Source organism: Stomoxys calcitrans, chromosome 1, assembly GCF_963082655.1.
Source record: "Stomoxys calcitrans chromosome 1, idStoCalc2.1, whole genome shotgun sequence".
In the NCBI taxonomy this organism is placed as follows: domain Eukaryota; kingdom Metazoa; phylum Arthropoda; class Insecta; order Diptera; family Muscidae; genus Stomoxys; species Stomoxys calcitrans.
This window is the reverse complement of record NC_081552.1, coordinates 180,716,043-180,738,843: the sequence shown is the minus strand read 5'-3', so window position 1 is coordinate 180,738,843 and position 22,801 is coordinate 180,716,043. Positions and strand designations below refer to the sequence as shown.

At 41.0% G+C, this 22,801-nt stretch overlaps 2 protein-coding genes across 2 annotated transcripts; both read left to right on the top strand.

Moving 5' to 3' along the window:
• The first annotated feature begins 3,755 nt into the window (after window positions 1-3,755).
• Window positions 3,756-7,333, top strand: LOC106086435 (transferrin 2). The gene is made up of 7 exons (XM_013251116.2): window positions 3,756-3,942; window positions 4,127-4,554; window positions 4,623-4,756; window positions 4,817-4,977; window positions 5,040-5,530; window positions 5,590-5,754; window positions 5,813-7,333. The coding sequence occupies exons 1-7, from the start codon at window positions 3,888-3,890 to the stop codon at window positions 6,884-6,886; spliced, it is 2,508 nt and encodes an 835-aa protein (XP_013106570.2). The 5' UTR covers window positions 3,756-3,887; the 3' UTR covers window positions 6,887-7,333.
• Window positions 7,334-9,881: 2,548 nt separating this feature from the next.
• On the top strand, window positions 9,882-22,512 carry LOC106093546 (phosphoacetylglucosamine mutase). The gene is made up of 3 exons (XM_059360412.1): window positions 9,882-10,116; window positions 20,667-22,107; window positions 22,170-22,512. The coding sequence occupies exons 1-3, from the start codon at window positions 10,016-10,018 to the stop codon at window positions 22,275-22,277; spliced, it is 1,650 nt and encodes a 549-aa protein (XP_059216395.1). The 5' UTR covers window positions 9,882-10,015; the 3' UTR covers window positions 22,278-22,512.
• The last annotated feature ends 289 nt before the right edge of the window (window positions 22,513-22,801 follow it).

Sequence of the window (22,801 nt, the reverse complement as noted above, 5' to 3'; positions counted from 1 at the left end):
AGTTTACATAGCTTTGATTTAGTGCTATTAGGCTCTCCTCGTTGCAAACACATCCTTTCCTCTGAAAAGACTTCTTGCGCCAAAAAAAGCTTTGCCGCTTAACGTCGCTAAGTTCTTCGAACTTCAAATGTGAATGCTCCGCCTTTCGACCTGTACATGCAACCTTGATGAAACGAAGTACGTATACCATATTTCGACCTAATATATAAATTTACAGGTAGTGGCAGTTGCCCAACAACAATATATTGTCAAGTTTTAAGAGATCATTCCTATACTTGTGCCATACTTCAGCCAATCGTTCAGGCAGGATTTCATCCCATCCCAGATTCTGAAGCCATAATTCTTGAAAAAGGTTTTTAAATTTAATCGTGATCGTGATTTTAAATTTGATCATGAAACCAATCCCAGGGGATCGAAGACTCACGCAATATCCGATAAAACGTCGGTTAAGTTGCCTGATTGGACCTTTCCAGTTGAACCTTATAGAGTATACAGTCTTTCGAGTTCCAATGAATTTCAAGAACCTTTTTCAAATCCAAATCGTGTCTTAAAAAATCGATGTTGTCATGATTGTCTTGTTCTGCAATTTCCAATGAGTTGGATTCCATTTGCCCAGCTTCAACTCGCATTTCGAGAATAAATCCATTAGCTCATCTCGATATTCTAGCAACGTAGCTTCTGATGATGCACCAGTGAGTACATCGCCGACGTAGAACTCTTTCATAAGAATTCTCAATGCGTTCGGATGTGTATCCTTGTAGTCTTCAACAATCTGTTGCAGAATCCGGACAGCCAAAAAAGGTGCGCCTGCCGTACCATATTCCGCGGTGCACAGCTGAAAATGCCGTATTTGCTCAGTTGAATCTTCTCGCCATAGAATCCTCTGGAAATTGCGATGTCTTTCTAACGCAAATTTTCGGAACATTTTGACTATATCCGCGGTAAAAACAAATCGATGGAACCGAAATCTTAAGCAGACTGCAAAAAGATTACTTTGTATCGGTGAACCAATATGCAACTTGCTGTTCAATGAATGACCTGCAGTGTCCTTAAAGGAGTCGTCAAATACCACTCTGAGCTTCTTTCCGATAATAGGATGGTGAGGTAGATAGAATATCCTTCCGTCTGTAACATCGATCTCATTAGATGATAATTCTCTCATGTTACCAAGATTCTCGTACTCTCGCATGAAATTCACATATTGATCTTTAACTCCTTATTCTTGTCGAGTCGTCTCTCGTTTGTCTTGAAGCGAGCCATAGCGCCAGTGTCTGAAAAGTTGGATTCACTTCGATAACTTAAAGCTCCATGGTTTACCTTCCATTTGAATCTCTGCTATGACTTTTCCTAAAATGTTCTTCCATGACGTGGAATGATTCATCCGCCGACGGCGAACTGAAATTCTCTCCAATTTCCCAAAAAGAGCGTAATAGTTCGTCAACATCTATCAATGAAAGCTATGTTGTAGCAGTTGTCTTTTGTTCCGCAGAAACCACGCCAGTCACAACCCAGCCAAATATTGAAGACACTGCCACTGTATTGTCGTACTGGTCACGAATTCTATCTATAGTGAAAATATCCCATACACAGCCGGGTCAAGTGCAAATCTAGGCATTATCGTCGTGTATCCATTGTCTTATCCATGACTCTTGACCGCATTTTAATAAAGGTATGCCCATTCGTCGTATCAGCTTTAATCGATGCACTGCCAGATAAAGATATTCTAGATGGCTCTCTGCCTATTCCAATTCGTTTCAAGTAGCTCTCAGTAATATACGAAAGTTCAGATCCTGTATCTAGTAGCACTCGACATGGTACATGATCACTCTTATGATTTCTAAAGTCAATTAATCCTGTTGGTAAAATATGAATCAATCCGTTGACTGTTCGTGCATCTTTGACTTAGACATTTCCGAAACTGAACTAAGTGACACTGGTCTCTCTGGAATAGCATTTTCCACGGCAGGTGAGGTTGAGGCTACTGCATCCTTATGAATCAAGGCAGTTCACCTCTCGAATGCGATGACACTTCAGCTACTCGTTCAAGTATCGAAGACTGTTGTTCAACAAAACGTGAGAATGCGTCAAACGCTGTAGATTCTCTAGGACCTAGAAGCCTCAAGCTTTCCTTTCGTCGAAAGGTATTTCGCTTTATATGAAATAAGGTCTTGTTATGGATCAACAAATCCCTCTTGGTCTTCGAATTCATAAAGTTTCGTAGTCCAATCTTCAAATTTTACTCACGAATTCTCCAATCGTGCGATCCGGACCTCTTGGGTTGTGTTGAGAACAATTTTATTTTTGAAATGACATCTTGATGACGAGATGGCGGATTGCACCACATGATTTGTAGTTTTTGTACAAATAAGACCACCTTTAATTGTATCGCCATGTATTGAAATCACCAAGTTTCTTTCCCTACAAATCTATAATCTGAAAATAAGTAAATCGCAAATTTTTCCCATGAACATTCTACAGGAACAGGGACAAACTTCTCACATATCAATGAGTGCAGTCAGTTTAAACTCAATGAAACATCTTTGGAGAGAAGTTTTTACTTGGCATAGTACCTCACAAATAATGCCAGCATGAAAATAAATAATCGCATAAAATATTGGGTTGCCCAAAAAGTAATTGCGGATTTTTTAAAAGAAAGTAAATGCATTTTTAATAAAACTTAGAATGAACTTTAATCAAATATACTTTTTTACACTTTTTTCAAAAGTAAGCTAAAAGTAACAGCTGATAACTGACAGAAGAAAGAATGCAATTACAGAGTCACAAGCTGTGAAAAAATTTGTCAACGCCGACTATATGAAAAATCCGCAATTACTTTTTGGGCAACCCAATAATTAGTTTTTGTTGTGAAAGCGAACATAGTACCAGACTTTATGAATGTATGAAATTGTATACAATACATATGCACACAGGATTCACTCAATAAGGTCAAGGCGGATTTAGAAAGGTGGTCTCACGCTACCAGCCGTTAACATCTGACCAGGTGTGAAGGTATCAAGATGACATGCCTTCTCTTTTTTATCTTATTTCTCGCATTTTCTCTGCTCATGTACATATACGCACACAAATTTCTTTGCGTGTGTTGGCAAAAGTACGAGCAGCTTGATGACAAGATGGCAGATTGCACCATATGATTTGTGGTTGTTATACAAATGAGTTTAATTGTTTCGCCATGGAATAAGGTTAGGCCAAGCGATCAGCAGCAAACAATTTTTTTTTTATTTTTGGCAGAACTTGGCATTGAGGATGTCAACTAGTTCTCTTTTTACACTAATCCTTTTTTTATGTTTTCTCCTATTTGATGACATTTGCAATCTGCGGATTTGACATCCTTAATGAGGTTCATGGGTCCTATCCACTTTTTTTTTCGCAAGTGACTTAACCTTCTATTAGTGAATCCTGATATGCACATAATCAATATCTTTGCAAAAAATTAAAATTCTTTTTGATGGGATTGAATTCTCCAAATCTTTGTTCGAATTACTTTTTTATATTCCTATAATTTTTACGCTTCGATAATTGTTATTGTGGTTAATTTAAATAGTTCCCACTTATTATTTTTAAGCAATACATCAAATAGTTTTGAGTACGAAATTGGAACTCTTTCTGATTTGTGATTCATGCATAAAAATTGCATAATTTGTATATTTCCCATGTCAAGAGAGCACAATCTCTGAATTAGCGGTTTGATATTGTAGATATGGTAACTCCTACTACAGTTATCTCGCTGTCTGGCATTATTGTTTTTTTCTTGTGTCTTGTTTATTCATCATTATTTATTGGGCGTGCCTTAAATATTTAGTTTTTCGATTTAATTTTGTTTATAAAAATATGTTTTAGTTTAGCAATTTTTAGAACTTAACGTAAATATGTTTGAAAAATTGACGTTTGTTGTTCTTGTGGGACTTTTAGGTTTCATAAAAGGTAAGAGCATATTATGAAGTTAATGAAATAAGGGCGTTGTATTACAATTAAGTACTTGGGGATTTGGCCTAAAATTGTGGCAATAGAATATCATATTTAAGTCTAAAAATTCGTTTCTCCAAAATCACAGCAATGCTAGATAGAGTTAATATAACATAATGGAATTTATTTTGTTTCCTTTAAGCTCAATACGATTTCAGCGAACAGAAAGTTAACCATGTCATCTGGTGCACAAAAAGTCAAGCGGAACAATACAAATGTCAAAATTTAACAGTTGCAATTGAACGAGATCGTGCCTTGTTTGATGACGCTTTACTCAATCTAACATGTTTTATGGCTTACAGCGCCGATGAGTGTATTCATCATATTGATCATGAAAATGCCCACATAACCACATTGGATGCTGGAGATGTTTTCACGGCCGGCCGTTACAATTCCCTGATACCGCTGATGCAAGAAAAATTCGAAGGTGGATTTACAAACTATCATTCGGTGGCCGTTGTTAAGGCTGGCACTTTGCCAGATGTAACAAGTTTAAGAGAACTGCGGAAAAAGCGAGCATGTTTTCCCTGGGTAGGAAGTATGGCTGGATGGATTGTCCCCATTTATACGGTATGATAATAGGAGTCCATATATTGTTGATCGTTCAAATAAGTTGTTGATCGTTTTTTTATTTTTAGCTACAACGAGAAGGTGGTATGGAAGTTGTGGATTGTAATAATCAGGTAAAAACCGCGGCGAACTACTTTAACGATTCCTGTGCTGTTTACTCTTTGAGAGATAAATACAATCCAATTGGTGACAACTCAGATAAGTAAGATTCTTGTGTAGATGTACTTGGGGTATCGTTTTGACTAGTGGTTCGATTTTTCAGATTGTGCACGTTGTGCACTGGGAAAGTTCCAATAGGACGCTGCTCTGCTTCAGATCCCTACTTTGGATACGATGGAGCCTTCCGTTGTTTACTCGAGGCTGGCGATATTGCATTTTTACGTGATTCAACGGTTTTTGAAATGTTACAGAGTCCTGAATTTAGTAATACTATACATTGGTTTGCTTAAAAATTTCTCTTATTCAAGAGACTTGTTTTATTTCAGAAACCTTGTCACCAGAACGATTTCAATTGCTATGTCGCGATGGACGCCGTGTACCTGTTTCTGAATTCCGGCAATGTAACTGGGGTCTTATACCCTCCGATGCAATTGTCACTTCTTCAGCCCGCAATGCTTTGGAACGAAAAAAATATCAGCAATTTCTGAAGAAAATTATGGAGCTTTATTCTGATGGCTTGAAGGAAGAGCCTCAAAACCAAGGGTTGACAGGAAATCGGGGCATCAACTACAACAACGATAATAACAATAATTATGGTCGCAACAATCCCTACGAGCCCTACGACAACAACTATAATTACAATTCGAATTCCTACGACCCCTATAACCGTAATCGAAATCCAAACAGTGGACGCAATGATCGTTTAGATAGCAGTTTCTCTACTGAACGCACGGAAGTTTTTAATGAATCCGTAACATATGAAAAGTTCCGTATTTTTGAATCTAAGCGTTATGGAAAAACGAACTTGTTGTTTCAAGTGAGTACAAATTTTAAAATTAAAGCATTGCATAAATGAGTCTATCCATCTCCTTACAGGATGTAGCTAAATCATTGGCCGTTATAAACGAAGATGATCAATCATTTAGTAAATATTTGCATAGTTCTATTGATTATATATACGGCCTACGCGAGTGTCCTGTGTCTGCTATGACATTATGTGTAACATCAGACCCGGAAATGGATAAATGCATTAAAATGAGGGTGAGTATGAAAATGTTGTAAACAATCTATACGAGTGGAGTAACATGGTTTTTTTCAGACTGCTTTGAGGGCACAAATTTTAAAGCCGGAGTTGATCTGCAAGAAAATGCATTCCCACATAAATTGCATGCAATGGATACAATCGGGCAAAGCCGATATAGCAGTTTTTGATGCCGGCGATGTATACACCGGAGGATTAAAATTTGATTTGATTCCTTTTATGTCTGAAGTCTATAATCTTGGGGAACCCGAATACTATGTGGTAGCTGTGGCCAAAGAGGAAGATCGTGATACCGAATTGACGTATTTAAAGGGTAAATATACTTGTCATACAGGTATAAATACTGCTGCTGGGTGGACCTACCCAATGGCATACATGATTTCCAATGGTTGGATTAGACCCTATGGTTGCGATTCGGTAAGAGCTGCAGCTGAATACTTTACCAAATCTTGTATTCCCGGTGCCATAAGTAATGAATATAATACTGGAGTTCCTTATGACAGTATGTGCGATCTCTGTCATGGGACCAGCTACCGATATTGCCGTCGAGATGCTTCCGAAGACTATTATGGGCACACTGGAGCATTCCGTTGCTTAGTAGAGGGTGGAGGTCAAGTGGCCTTCATGAAACATACAACAGTTATGGAAAGTACAGGTGGAAAACGTAAAGAGTGGTGGGCACGAAACACCTTAAATGACGATTTTGAACTGCTATGTACTGACGGCAAGCGTGCCGAACTACAAGACTATAAGAGATGTAATTTGGGCAAAGTTAAAGCAAATGCAATAGTAACACGTGGTGGCATGCAATATAATGAAACGCAAATTAATGCCTACATAAACCTTCTAACATATGCTCAGCAACTTTATGGTCGTAAGAATGTCGATGCATTTAGTTTTAGTATGTTCACCTCCCCAATCAATTACTACGACCTTATCTTCCAAGATGCAACTCGTCAATTGAAAATTATTCCCCCTAATCAACGGCGCTATGACATTTATTTAGGCAGCGATTTTATGAGAGCCAGACGTATAACCGATTGTAATGCTGGTTCCATGAAAATCTCGGCGTCTCTTTCGATATTATTGGTTTTGATAATACCGTTATTAACATTAAGAATCTCTTTTTAAATCGAAATTTTTTATCTTCTAGTTTGAAACGAAACATTCCAAAACAGTTTTAAAGATCTATGACGATAAGTTAAGCATATGCATACAAAATGCTGGGAAAAGCATGTATCATAGTTGAATAGCTTTAGGTACAAAGTCGTTCACTCTACACAGCACAAAATATTTTTTACCTTTTATTGAATAAGAGACAGTTTAATACAATTGACATATTTAAGAAAATTATTAGGAATGAAGTTTCAATAGCGATACGTCTACCTTGTATCAGTTCATTGTAGGACTTATTAACTACTATAGAATTGTCAATTATAAAAGTGCCTTTTAAAAATATTTTACACTATTTACAAATTCCGTCCCATAGATTATGTTTTATTGTTTTAGTATAATTGATAATCCGTCCAATAAATTGTATTTTACAGCACATTTGTATAATTGATATTTTTCAAAATATATAAATGAATATACATCATCAAAAAATACGCTGAATTTTTGATTGCAAATCGTGTCATCAATGGACAAAACTGCACTTTATAAGGCGCATCTTCGATTTCGTTGAAATTGGGTATGCAGACGTGGTATGTTTTGGAGCAAAGGCCCTGGGCCCCCTGGAGTCCAAAAACCCCATCTTGAGGATTTCGAACCTTGTTACCATAGGTAATATGGGTATCAAATAAAAGGTTTTAGTAAGTAAATTACCAATATGCAAAAAAAAATTTTTAAGAATTGGAACCAGGGTACCCCTAGGGTACTGAATACAAAGGTATGAAGGAGTAGGTAAAGATCTAATAAATTTTATTTGATACCATAATTGCCTATATTAACAGGTTTCAAAATTCCCAAGACCCCGAGTGTTTTTCCCGGGTCCAATTTTTAGACATATGTTTGCAGATTCATAAACTACTTGCTAAAAACTTCTCATTTGATACTCGTATTGCTTAAGGGGGAGCACTTCCCCCAAGAGGGGGTTTTGGTCCCTAGGTGAGTTGAGGGGCCTTTGCCGAAAAACGGACTTCAGATTCGTGTTCCTTAAACCTACAGTCAGTTTGCATAATTCATTGTCACTTTATATTTATTTTTATTTTAGACAGATATTTGAGTTAGTCGAGTAATCCAATCTAGTGACACAGAACTAGAAAAACTAAAGGCCGAAACAGAATGACCGCTTTGAGCTTTGTTTTGAGAGGCGTGTTGCAGAAATGCAACTCTGCACGCAAAAGCAGAGCGGAAAAGTTAGCAAATTTTCAACTTCAACGTGTGAAGTAGTATTTATAGTCGTCAAAATTGAAAATTGTTTGTTGTCGTTGTAGCCACATTTCAATGTGGAGGTGGCGATCCTCGTCAAGCTCCTGTAGGTGAGCAAGCTCGGTCTGGAACCGATCGCCGCGGAAACATGATGGCCATTGGTTATTTAAAGGCGCCAATAACTCGCCTAGGGCATCAAAGGCATGACATAATTACCAGGTAAAGTACCGTAAACAGCTGAGTACAATTTTTTCTCACGAAGTGCACTATCTGTCAACGAGTTTTGGTTGGATGTATATATTATAGTTAAGAAACATTACACAAACAAACTAAACGAAACGAAAAATGGCGCGAACTAGTAACGTATTCAAAATCAGAGTTGCACTTGTCACTGATTTTGACAGATAGTGCACTCAATATTTTGTTTTTGGACAACTGTCACTACCTGTAAATGAATATATCTTGATCATAGGCACTCAGTATTTGTGCGAGAGCCGGTGCCGCCCGGCCTCTCACTGAGACTCTCCGCTCGATACCGCTGATTGACCGTCACTGCCATTGCAGCTACTCCATTTGGAGCATTCCACTATCCGCAACCTGTGGACGCGCCAGGTAGCTGAATTGTTTAATTTAAACGATTTAATTTTTTTGGAGGGCTATATTAGCTGTGTTTATTTACCCATTAAGCGGATTTTTTCGCTAAAGCCTAGCACTGACTTAACTCACAGCGAAAATGCCTTTTAAATTATTGCGAAATCCGACGGACTATTGTCTTTGTCAGAACGCATACAAAAGTCAAATAACAACAAAGAAAACAGTATTGAAGCAGAGTTGTTTCGGCCCATTTCGTGAGTATTTATTTACATTTGCAATTAAAACTGTGCGTAATGCAGCGACATGTCGCTACTATTTTGCTCACAGAACTCAGTACCACTTCTGCGGAATGTTTTTGCATTATCTTCGTCACCATTTTTTAATGCGTTTTGACAGTTGTTCGTGTGAAAGGTCGATGTCAGTCACGAAAAGTGGAAAAAAAGTTTTATTCGAGCTGCGTACCTACAAACAAAATTTTCGGTAACGATAATTTCGTTTGGGATATGACAGTGCATTTCTTATGTTAGCGAATCCGCTAGACTGTATGGTTCTTAACTATAATACACACATGCAGCCAAAACTCGTTGACAGATAGTGCACTTCCCGAGAAAAAATTGTACTCAGTTGCTTACGGTACACTACCTGGTAATTATGTCATGATTAGGCCCATTTCGTGAGCATTTAATTACATATGCAATTAAAACTGTGCGTAATGCAGCGACATGTCGCTACTATTTTGCTCACAGAACTTAGTACCACTTGTACGGAATGTGTTTGCATTATCTTCGTCACCATTTTTTTATAGTGCGTTTTGACAGTTATTCGTGTGAAAAGTCGAAGTCAGTCGCAAAAAGTGGCAAAAAAATTATTTGAGCTGCGTACCTACAAACAAAATTTGCGGTAACGAAAATTTCGTTTGGGATATTTCAGTGCATTTCTTATGCTAACGAATATTTTGCCAGAGTGCATACTGCGCTGAAGCTAGCGAATCCGCTAGACTGGTAAATAAAACGACCCAATTAATTGAATTCAATTTCGGTTTTTTTTTTTTAAAGAGCAACACTGCGGCAAAAGCACTATTACGCTGTCAACGTCGCCTTTTAGGCAAGTCCACGCTCTTTGTACTTGGCTGTCAACTTCTTACATATGTGTCAGTTTATATCGACCAATTAGATGCATTTGTTTAGTTTGTCGGGGTCGGGTCGGAAGTTACGAAAAAATCATAAAGAGGAAATCTTCACACGATATCCTCTATAAAACTTTAGTTTTGTTGTATCATACATTAATCTAAAAATAATGTCTATAAATTTAAGAACTGTTTATGCATTTGCTCGGGAAATGTACCCGAAGAAATCAAATGATCCCATACAATATGGAACAGCCGGATTTCGTGGCAAGTAAGTAAAATATGTTTAATGAAAAAATCTTCGTCATCTATGTAGGTGTTTCCCCAATTGGGAAATATATAACCGGCTAATTGTCAAAATCTATTTATAGAAGTTTATTTACATTAGTTACATATGAAGGCGCAGCGATTAAAAAATTTACTACACTTATGTGTATATATAAAAGAGAAAATCAATTTAATCAATCTGTTCCATAAAATTCCAACTACACATTAAATAACTACAATGTACAAAGAAGCAAGAAAATCAACCAATACATCCATGAATTCAAAAATAATATTCATGAACTGAATAAAATGCCAAGTGGTCTGGTTTCTGTTGTTGCTGCTGCAACAACAACACGACAACAACTGGAATGTGTTCATAGCACTTTTACTTTTCTCAGATATAAGCTGTTTTACCACCTCAACCCGCCACAATGGAAACAAAAAACACAAGAAATGTAAATGATAAACACCGACCGCTGGGTGCAGCATGTTACAGTGTGGCACCTATCAAGTGTGATCTTAGCACAACCATATTAGCCTCGTTTTTATTGAACCAATAGTACTTTCCAATAGTTATCACAAGACCTGAAGTGGTCAAAATGGCTATAGAAATGCAGGGATGCAGGTGATTTGGAACATTGTTGACTTATGCAAAATAACCTTTACTTACTTTACTTTAATTGGCTATGACAGAATATTTGTTCCACTAGCCGAACGTAGAAAGCGTTTCAAGCGCCTCGATCTTCTGCGGTCATTCTAAAATCTCTGACACCAAGTTTCGAGGTGTCTCCCACAACTTGATCTTTCCATCGGTCTTTTGGTCTTCCCGGTTTGCGTGTACCACCGTGTTGCCTTCAAAAGACTTCTTTGCTGGAGCTTCTTCATCCATTCTGACAACATGACCTAGCCAACGCAGCCGTTGTATTTTGATGCGTGTAACTATGCTATCGTCGTCATACAGCTCGTGGTTCATACGTCGCCTATATTCTCCGTTAACCCAAACTGGTCCATATATTTTACGAAGAATCTTTCTCTCATCTGCTTTTACAAGTACCTATGCTTCAGAACCATATAACAGCACGGGTAGTATCAGTGTCTTGTAAAGTGTAGTCTTCATCTGTCGAGAGGTAGCCTTGTTTCTAAACTGCTTACTTAGTCTAAAGTAGCATCTGTTTGCCAGTATTATTCTTCGCTTTATCTCAAAACTGGTGTCATTCGTTTCGGTTACGGCGGTGCCGAGGTAGATAAAGTTACTGACTACCTCAAAGTTGTGGTTCCCAACTTTCTCAATTTTTTTTATCTGCTCGGTTGTGCAAGGCTTTTTGGGAGTTGAAACCACCCATTTCGTCTTATCTCCATTTACTGCCATACCCATTTTCACTGACTCTCTTTCGATTCTTTCAAAGGCTGCAGGTACTACTTCCGGTGACCCACCTATGATATCGATATTGTCGACATAGGCGAGTAGCATGTGCTCTCTTGTGATTGTTGTTGTTGTTGTAGCAGTTTATTGTGTTCTATCTTTCGTCTGCTTGATTCTGTTGAGTGTCAAGACCCAGGAACTCTGCGACTAAGATGGGGTGCGTCTGAGTCGAGTGGGTTTGGCTGGGCAGTTAAACAGGTGACGTGTATCGTGCGGTCCCTGGTTACAATCGGGACATACATCTTGAACGTCGGCATCAATCCTGGCTCTGTGGGAATTGAGGCGGCTGCATCTGCCGGAACGTAATTGAGCCAGAACTACTCTGGTTTGCCGGGGGAGGTCGATTTCTTCGGGTGCAATGGGAGGCGGTCGTTCTCCAAGGACTACATTCACCCGGTAGCCATTTACTGCATCTGCTACCGTGTCTGCATGAATGTTGTTTAGACCCGCTTGATATGCCGCTTGATCTAACGGTTCTCTCTTGTAGCGCTGAACCTCACGCTCTAGATCGTGTAGATCTACCTTAAGGCTTCTGGGCGGTGCAAATCTATCCACAAGATGATGATTTGGATGGTTTCTGCGATAACAGCCCAAAAGGTATTGCTTGGACAGCATGTAGTTATGTCTTCGCACTGGTAGGATCTTTGTCTCCTGATGGAGGTGGTCCACATGAGAACTGAGGAGACAGCTCATCGCAGTTCGGAGGGCGGCATTCTGACAGATCTGAATATTATTCCATTGCGTGTCACAAAGTTGACGAGACCACACTGGCGCTGCATAACTTACCACAGACCGGCCAATTGCTTTGTACGTGGTCAACAAGGTTTCTTTGTCTGTACTCCAAGTGCTGCCAGCAAGTGACTTGAGGACCTTGTTTCTACTTTTGACTTTATCGCAGATTGCTGTGGCATGTGGGGAGAATGTGTAAGAGCTGTCAAATGTGATGCCAAGTATTTTGGGACACTTGATGGTCGGAATCATTTCTCCATAGACCATCACAGTCAACTCAGTATTCACCTCACGCGTATTTGTAGTGAACAATGTGGCTGAAGATTTGGTGGCGGATATCTTCAGATTTCTTGCAGCGAAATATGAGGCAAGCTCGTTGAGGTAGACGTTCAACCTATCGCAGATGTCATCAATGGGTGGGGGCCTGATGCCATGAACGTACAATCGTCCGCATATGATACGATCTCTATGCCGTCTGGAGGTGGCGGAATGGAGGATAGGTGGAGGTTAACAGTACCTCAACCTGGGGAACCCCCTGTTTCACTCTACGGTGTTTCGACTTCTTATCTCTAAATTCCTGGCTCGAGGGACGTGTTGGCGATGTCTTCAAAGAATGTGGCATGGCTGACCGTGTGGAATGCATTCGATAGGTCCAGTGCCACGAGGACCGTCCTATCACATGACCTGGGCTGATTTAAGCCACGGTAAATGTGTGCGGTGATGGCATGCAAAGCTGTTGTTGTGCTGTGCAGTCTCCGAAATCCATGTTGATGATCGGCGAATGGAAATTCTCCTACGAGGCTCGGGAGGAGTAGTGCCTCAATCGTCTTTGCCACTGGTGAGAGAAGGGAGATCGGTCTGTACGACTCCTCAAAACTCGGGTCTTTTCCAGGCTTCAGTAGCGGGGTCACTGCCCATTTTCCAGACATCGGATACTATCAGAGTGTTCAATGACAGGTTGAGGACAGTGGTAAGGTACTCAACTCCAGGTGAATCCAGATTCTTCAACATCAATGTAGAGATTCCGTCGGGGCCCAACGCCTTAGATTTGGCTCCACGGATGACATTCGTAACTTTGCCCATGGTAAATTGTGATGGCTGTTCATCGGCTCGGAGACCACGAATACGGCGAATGGCTCTCCTCCTTGCCCTGTCTTCTCGGGATGCACAATAAATTGACGGTTGAAGAACCTGGCGCAACTTTTCGGATCAGTCACGGTTATTTCAAAGAGATCACACGATAGGCTGTCTCCTTGTCTGAAACCTCGTTTGGTATTAAATGGTTCGGAGAGATTCTTTCCTATTCTTACTGAGGAACGCGTATCAGCAAGTGTCATCCTGAACGTAAAGGAGTATTGAAGACGGCTTTGTAGTCAACAAGGAGATGGTAGGTGTTAATTTGTCCTTCTCGGGTCTTTTCCAGGATTTGGCGCATTGTGAATATCTGATCTAGGGTGGATGTGCCTGGTCTAAAGCCGCATTGATAGGGCCCAATTATCTCATTTACTTTGGGTTTTAATCTTTCACACAGTACGCTCGAGAGTATCTTGTAGGCGATGGGGAGGAGACTTATTCCTCTGTAGTTGGCACATTCCGTCTTGTCTCCTTTCTTGTGTACGGGACATAGTATGCTGAGGCTCCAATCATCGGGTATGCGTTCTTCTAGCCAGATTGCGCAGATAAGCTGATGCATACGCCTTATCAGCGCGTCGCCTCCAGTCTTAAATAGTTCAGCGGGTAACCCGTCGGTTCCTGCTGCCTTGTTGTTCTTTAATCGGGTTACTGCTACTTGGACCTCATTCTATACCATCATCAGGGATTGGTTCTGGGGTATCCTCTTCGCTGCCAACATCGGACACCAGCAGTTGGGTAAAATATTCTTTCCATATCCTCAGCATGTTGTGTGTTTAAGTTACCAGATTTCCTTCTTTGTCTCTGCAGGAGGATATGCCTGCACCCAAGCCATGGGTTTGGTGTTTAATTCTTTGGTAGAATTTCCGGACTTAATTCTGACTGCTGTACATCTCAATTCGCTCGCACTCACGTCTTTCCATTTCCTTTTTCTTTCTGCGGAATAGACGTTTCTCCTCTCTCCTTTTCTCCCGATTCCTCTCCTTCATCTGGCGCGTTGCTACTGATTTCAGGGTTGCTCTATATGCCGCATTCTTGGCTTCAGTAGCATCTCGACACTCTTGGTCGTACCATGGATTTTTTGGAGGAGGCTTCCGGTATACAAGTACGGATTTCGCGGCATTTTCCATGGAGCGGGCAATAGTTTGCCACTGCGCCATTATATCATAGGAACAAGGAGTGCTTTCATGAAGCAGTTGGGTCAGTCGAGTGGAGTATGCCGCTGCCATTTATTGTGTTTGCAGCTTTTTAATGTCCATCTTCCGTGCAGTGTCAGATCGTACTTTCCTCGCCATGTACCCGTTTGAACACCTTTGCTGCAACAAGGTAATGATCCGAATCTATATTCGCTCCACGGATCGATAGTACATCTAATACGCTGGGTGAATGCCTTCCATCTATCACAACGTGATCAATTTGGTTTCTTGTGATTTGATCGGGTGACAGCCATGTGGCTTTGTGAATATTTTTATGTTGAAATCTGGTGCTACTAACTACCATGCTTTTTGCCGCTCCGAAATCTATCAGTCTCAACCCATTACTGGACATTATCTCGTGGAGGGTAAACTTTCCGACTGTTGGACCAAAAATGTCTTCCTTCCTTATTTTCGCATTAAAATCTCCCAGAACGATTTTAATACCATGGGCGGGGCAGCGGTCATATGGTGCTACTAACTACCATGCTTTTTGCCGCTGCGAAATCTATCAGCCTCAACCCATTACTGGACATTATCTTGTGGAGGCTAAACTTTCAGACTGTTGGACCAAAAATGTCTTCCTTCCTTATTTTCGCATTAAAATCTCCCAGAACGATTTTAATATCATGGGCGGGGCAGCGGTCATATTCTCTCTCTAGGCGCTCGTAGAAAATATCCTTGGTCTGTTCGTCGTTGTCTCCTGTGGGGGCATGGGCACAAATGAGGCTGATGTTGAAGAATTTGGCTTTTATGCGGATTGTGGCTAGCCTCTCATCCATCGAAGTAAAGCTGGGGACAAGGTGTTTCAGTCTCCGACTAACCACAAATCCGCATCCAAATTCATGCCTCGTTTTATGGCAGCTATAGTATAGTTCGTTGTTGTTGTTGTTGTAGCAGCGTATTATATACTGAGGCGGCAGCCCTTGCCGATGAAGAACTCCATCGGGTCAATCCGGTACGTACAACCGGGTGCCAAGTATAGTTCGTCACCGTTTGGTGTTCTAGTGACGCCATTGCCAGTCCATCGCACTTCCTGTAAGGCAGTTATATCTGCCTTGTACTTCTCTAATACATCCGCAAGCGCGTATACTGCACCTTCTCTATAAAGAGTGCGGACATTCCTGGTGCAGATGCGCAAATCATGGTCCTTTTTTCGTTTGCGTGGGTCGTCAACGTTGGGGGATCCGTTTTTACTATTCCTTTGTTTTTCATAGTACTTCTATGTTTTCCGGGGGTGGGTTACTGTCCCAGCGCCCCAACCGCATGGGTTTTGTGGGATTGCATGCATCCCTCGTTGTGGCGAGCCGATGGCTCCAAGATCCAATGTTGGCCAATGGTTATTTGAAGGCGCGAATAACTCGCCTTGTCATCTCGAGTATCATTGGCACTCAGTATTTAAATAATAGCCAGTGCCACCTTACTCCTCACTGAGACTCTCCTCTCGAAAACCGCTGACTGCCCGCGGCCGCATTTGCAGCTACTCCGCATAGAAACGAAGCTTTCCACCATCCGCAACCTGTGGACGCGCCCGGTAGCTTTCAGCTAAGCTTCACGTGATAACGATGGGCACCACACAAGTCGGAGCTCAAAGTTCCAGCCTGTGTGGTGCTCTTAGTCATCCCGTATCGGCCGGGATGCAAAATAACCATGAAATGGCATGGTCTTGGAAATATAACATCAGCCCTTCATACTGCAATTTGCCAATACAAATGAAAAAAATTTCCAAAGTCGTTCAATAATTAGATTGCGTATCATTTGGAACGAGTAACGTAAAGTAATTGAAACCCCTTTTTTTGTAATATGTTTATGAATTATGAGTGGTTAATGTCACGTAATGGAAAGTAAAATTAAACCAAGGCTATTGATCTTTGCCACAAGAATGAGGACGACCTCAACCGAACTTTTGTTAAGATACCCACGGCACCGGCTGATTTTTCTTTCTATGCATGTTGTTGTTGTTGTTGTTGTAGCAGTTTATTGTGTACTATCTTTCGTCTGCTTGATTCTGTTGAGCGTCAAGACCCAGGAACTCCGCGACTTAGATGGGATGCGTCCACAGGGATCTGGGTCTGAGTCGAGTGGGTCTGGCCGGGCAGTTAAACAGGTGACGTGTATCGTGCGGTCCTTGGTTACAATCGGGACATACATCTTGCACGTCGGCATCAATCCTAGCTCTGTGGGAATTGAGGCGGCTGCATCTGCCGGAACGTAATTGAGCCAGAACCACTCTGGTTTGCCGGGGGAGGTCGATTTCTTCGGGTGCAATGGGTGGCGGTCGTTCTCCAAGGACTACATTCACTCGGTAGCCAATTAACGCGTCTGCTACCGTGTCTGCATGAATGTTGTTCAGACCCGCTTGATATGCCGCTTGATCTAGAGGTTCTCTCTTGTAGCGCTCGACCTCACGCTCCAGATCGTGTAGATCAACCTTAAGGCTTCTGGGCGGTGGGTATCTATCCATAAGATGATGATTTGGATGATTTCTGCGATAACAGCCCAAAAGGTATTGCTTAGACAGCATGTAGTTATGTCTTCGCACTGGTAGGATCTTTGTCTCCTGATGGAGGTGGTCCACATGAGAACTAAGGAGACAGCCCGTCGCAGTTCGGAGGGCGGCATTCTGACAGATCTGAATATTATTCCATTGCGTGTCACAAAGTTGACGTGACCACACTGGCGCTGCATAACTTACCACAGACTGGCCAATTGCTTTGTACGTGGTCAACAAGGTTTCTTTGTCTGCACCCCAAGTGCTGCCAGCGAGTGACTTGAGGACCTTGTTTCTACTTTTGACTTTATTGCAGATTGCTGTGGCATGTGGGGAGAAAGTGTAGGAGCTGTCAAATGTGACGCCAAGTATTTTGGGACACTTGATGGTCGGAATCATTTCTCCATCGACCATCACAGTCAGCTCAGAATTCACCTCACGCGTATTTGTAGTGAACAGTGTGGCTGAAGATTTGGTGGCGGATATCTTCAGATTTCTTGCAGCGAAATATGAGGCAAGCTCGTTGAGGTAGACGTTCAACCTATCGCAGATGTCATCAATGGGTGGGGGGCCTGATGCCATGATCGTACAGTCGTCCGCATATGATACGATCTCTATGCCGTCTGGAGGAGGTGGGATGGAGGATAGGTAGAGGTTAAACAGAGCCGGAGATATCACCCCACCTTGGGGAACTCCCTGTTTCACTCTACGGTGTTTTGATAATTCGCGACCCAACGTTTCAGGCCTGGCTGGAGGGACGTGTTGGCGATGTCCTCAAATAATTTGGCATGGCTGACCGTGTCGAATGCCTTCGATAGGTCCAGTGCCACGAGGACCGTCCTATCACATGGCCTGGGTTGATTGAAGCCACGGCAAATGTGTGTGGTGATGGCATGCAAAGCTGTTGTTGTGCTGTGCAGTCTCCGAAATCCGTGTTGATGCTCGGCGAATGGAAATTCTCCTACGAGGCTCGGGAGGAGTAATGCCTCAATCGTCTTAGCCACTGGTGAGAGAAGGGAGATCGGTCTGTACGACTCCCCCAAACTCGGGTCTTTACCAGGCTTCAGTAGCGGGATCACTCTGCCCATTTTCCAGACATCGGGAACTATAAGAGTGTTCAATGACAGGTTAAGGACAGTGGTAAGGTACTCAACTCCAGGTAAATCCAGATTCTTCAGCATCAATGTAGAGATTCCGTCGGGGCCCAACGCCTTGGAAGGTTTGGCGCCACGGATGACATTCGTAACTTCGCCCACGGTAAATTGTGATGGCTGTTCATCGGCTCGGAGACCACGAATACGGCGAATGGCTTTCCTCCTTGCCCTGTCTCTCTCGGGATGCACAATAAATTGACGGTTGAACAACCTGGCGCATCTCTTCGGATCAGTCACGGTTAACTCGCCAAAAGTGACTGAGGTCCTGTCGTCCCGTCTACCGGGGTTCGAGAGAGACTTAACAGTGGCCCACAATTTGCCTGCGTGTTCGTCTTTCTATGCATCTAACTGCGTGGTGAATGACTAGGTGACGGTAAATTCGAATTCAGATGTGCTAGTCCTATCGAACTACAAAATTAAGTCTTATGCGATTGGTCTAGACAAAATTTATCCGGTGATGTGTAACCGGTGCATGGAGTGGGTGCATTTCCGATCTTGCTCTGGCCTTACGTCATCAGTCTATTTACTAATCATATTTCAAAAATAAATCAATTCTTGCCTTCTTGTTCTATAAAAATAGTCGAATAAATATCATTCTTGCTGTGAAGAAATATACACACTTTGGTTGTACCATTTACCATTGGTTAGTGATAAGGTTTCTTTTTTCTAAAGAGATAACATTCAAAGCAAACATATAATTTGATATACGATCGGAAATTGTAGTCTGTAAAGCTGAAACCTTACGTAGTATTGGAGAGGGAGGAGCCCATTTTCTATTTGTCAATACTTATATTCACAAACTTCCTCTTTAAGGTATACCATCAAATACTCATATTTTCTATATGCATCCCATTAATAATGTGAAGTTAGAATTGTATCATACCAATGAGTGGTATGAACCAAATATTTAAAGAGAAGTTCAAAAAGGCTACATGAATCATAGATAACAAATTTTAAATTCGCTCGTAGAATAGTTGGTGGCGCTTGTGAATATAGATATTCTAAGAACATGCCGCAAGCAGAATTCTGCTCTCAATGGCATGCAGTTTGCGTCGTTTGCATATTCTAAATATGCATTATTTTCTTTCCCGTACATGAAACTATGGCATAATGCACGTAAATAGGGGTTCGGCAGTCGTAGATTTCAATGTGTGTATCTTTCTTTCTTTTATTTCTTTTCTTTTTGTTGTAAATTTGATTTTTTTTAATTTTTTCGGCAGAGCTGCTTGCTTTGAAGAAAAATAAAATATTTACCGACACCTATAAGCTTGACATTTCTTGTAAAATTTTGAGAGCACAAAAAATTCTCTGTAATTTCAATCCTCTTTGTTAGTATTGCATGAATCATGGCTTCAAATACTTTTAGGGACCGTCATAATTAGACTTGTTGCCGACAAACAGATGAAAATTGTCGATATATTTCCCTTGGGGTCTTTACCAGAATCAGGTATATTCTGAATAACTGGTTGATCTTGAATTTTCCAGTTCCAAAAACACAGTGATAAGGCCATATTGATTTATTGACTTTAGACCTCTTGCACTACACGTTAGATCACTTAAACTGCCCCTGTGATATAAAGGAATATTCATGGGCAAATTTCCTTTTGTTGTGTTGCTGTTATTGTAGCCACATTTGCATGTGGGGATGGGGATCCTCGTCAAGCCCTTTTAGGCGAGCAAGATTGTTCCGATCTATACGACCAATCGCCGCGGGAACGTGTTACTGTTTTTTTTCCCTGACTTAGCCACATGTCTATATGTGGAGGTGGCGATCATCGTCTAGCTCCTATAGGTGAGTAAGCTTGTTCCGGTCCAAAGCACCGATCGCTGCGGGAACATGATGGCCATTTGATTATTTAAAGGCGCAAATAATTCGCCTTGTATCGAGCATAATGCGGGAACATAATGGTCATTGGTTATTTAAAGGCTCCAATAACTCGCCTTGTCGTATCGATCATCATAGGCACTCAGTATTTAAGCAAGAGCCGGTGCCACCAGGCCTCTCGCTGAGATTCTCCACTCGATCGCTGATTGTCCGCGACTGCAGTTGCAGCTACTCCGTTTGAACACTATCCGCAACATGTGGAAGCGCATGATAGCTCCCAGCTGAGCTTCTCGCGATAACGAAGAACACCACACAGATTAAAGCTCAAAGTTCCAGCCTGTGTAATGCTCATAGTTATCCCTGCTCATAGTTTGTTTGTCTTCCTCTTTACTTAATTCTGTTCAGATTATACAATCAAGATTACGCATACGCCTTTATTAGCCAAGCCGACAACTCATGGGTTCCTGCTGCCTTATTATATTTTTAGTCGGCTAAGCTGCATCGAGTCAATAGCATCATCAGGAGTTCCTTCCAACGTGTATACTTCTTATAATCAGATACCGATGTTATTAATGCTAAAATTTTCACAATTGCTTTCTATTTTACAGGGCCGAAAACTTGGACAGTACTATGTTTCGGATGGGCGTATTAGCCACACTAAGATCCCGTATACTTGGCGGTTCGGTTATTGGTGTTATGATCACTGCATCTCACAATCCTGAACCGGATAACGGTGTTAAACTCATTGATCCGAAAGGTGAAATGTTGGATCCAAGTTGGGAAGTCATTGCGACGGAATTAGCCAATGTAACAGACCAAGAGCTGGAAGCACAGGTTGGAAAAATTATTCGAGAAAACAACATAGATGTTAGTTCTTCGTCAAATGTTTATGTCGGCATGGATAATCGCTATCATAGCCCAAGGCTCTTAAAGGCAGTTGCCGATGGCGTTATAGCGTTAAAGGGGAATGTGAAAGAGTTCGGTATTGTCACAACACCAATGGTGCATTATTTTGTTGTTGCAGCTAATACCAAATGCGCCTATGGACAACCCACTGAGGAAGGCTACTATTCCAAGCTCATAACTGCATTTAATTCCCTAAGAGAAGATAAACTGGAAAATGGCAATTATAAGAATCGTTTGTTGTTTGATGGTGCTAATGGCGTAGGGGCACGAAAGATGTTGCAGTTTATAAAGAGAATGAATAGCACATTGAATGTTGAAGTTTTCAACAAGGGCGATGGTAAAATAAATCACGAATGTGGAGCAGATCATGTTAAAGTTCTTCAAAAGCCTCCTATCTATATGCCCATTGCTGAACCGTTCACGCGATGCGTCAGCGTCGATGGGGACGCGGACCGTGTGGTTTACTTCTTTACCGATGACAAAGGGGTCTTCCATTTATTGGATGGTGATCGCATTGCAACGCTGGTAGCTGATTTTCTAATGGATACGGTTAAACGATGTAGTCTAGAGTTAAAATTGGGATTGGTTCAAACAGCCTATGCAAATGGTGCTTCTACAGATTACATTGTCAATAAATTAAAAGTGCCTGTAGCATGTGTGCCAACCGGAGTAAAACATTTACATCACAAAGCCTTAGAATTCGATATAGGTGTGTATTTTGAAGCAAACGGCCACGGTACGGTAATATTTAGTGATGATGCCAAAAACTTAATCAAAAAAGCAGCCGAAGATGGGAACGAAGAAGCGAAAAAGTTTTTACTGATAATCGATGTAATAAATGAAACTGTTGGCGATGCCATTTCCGATATGTTATTGGTGGAAACCATACTCAATCACAAAGGTTGGGATGTAGCTGATTGGCTAGCCTGTTATGATGATTTGCCTAATTTACAATTGAAGATAAAGGTACAAGATCGTAATGTTATAACAACCTCTGATTCGGAACGCGTCTGTGTTACACCTGTGGGTCTGCAGGAAGCCATAAACCAAGCAGTGTCCAATTACAAACGAGGTCGCTCGTTTGTACGACCATCAGGAACAGAAGATGTTGTCAGAGTATATGCTGAGGCAGCCACAAAAGAGGTAAGTTACATTGACCAGTTTAGACTGCAACATTTTATTGAAATCTCTTTCCCTTAATTCAGGATTGCGAAAGTCTGGCGTATGATGTTGGCATTTTAGTGCATAAGATGGCCGGTGGCGTGGGCCCCGAACTTGTCCATCCCAATAACACGGTTAAAGCTCATTTTTAAATATTTCTATGTAACAAAACTTTGCCTGCCTTTAAGGAAAATTAAGATATATGTTCTTTTAAGAGCCCAGTGTTATCTCACGTATTTTTATATGCATATATATAGAAACTGTTTTTGTTTTACCTATCTATTTTATTCAACTCACCACATGTGGTCATTTTGTATTATTGTAGAGCAACAAATGTTTAATGGAGATTATTAATACTTAATACAAGTTTAACTTTTGTCAAACCAATTTTTATTTTGTTCATTCGAATTCTTTGGGAAAATATACTTTCAAACTCATTTTTACAAAATTCCAAAATTGTATTAATTATATATCTGCGTGCAGTAGTAGTTTTTCTTATTAGTCTAATCAAAGTGCGTTCAAACTTAAAAAAAAGAAGGCTTCCGTCCCCATTTTTGTGCTCCTACAGTTACTTTAAATAGTTTCTTTTTTCTTGCAAATTTTCCCATGAACTTCAATTTAGCCAGAAAACCATACGACAAACAAGTAAAAGCGTGAAAAGTTCGTCTGAAAGGAA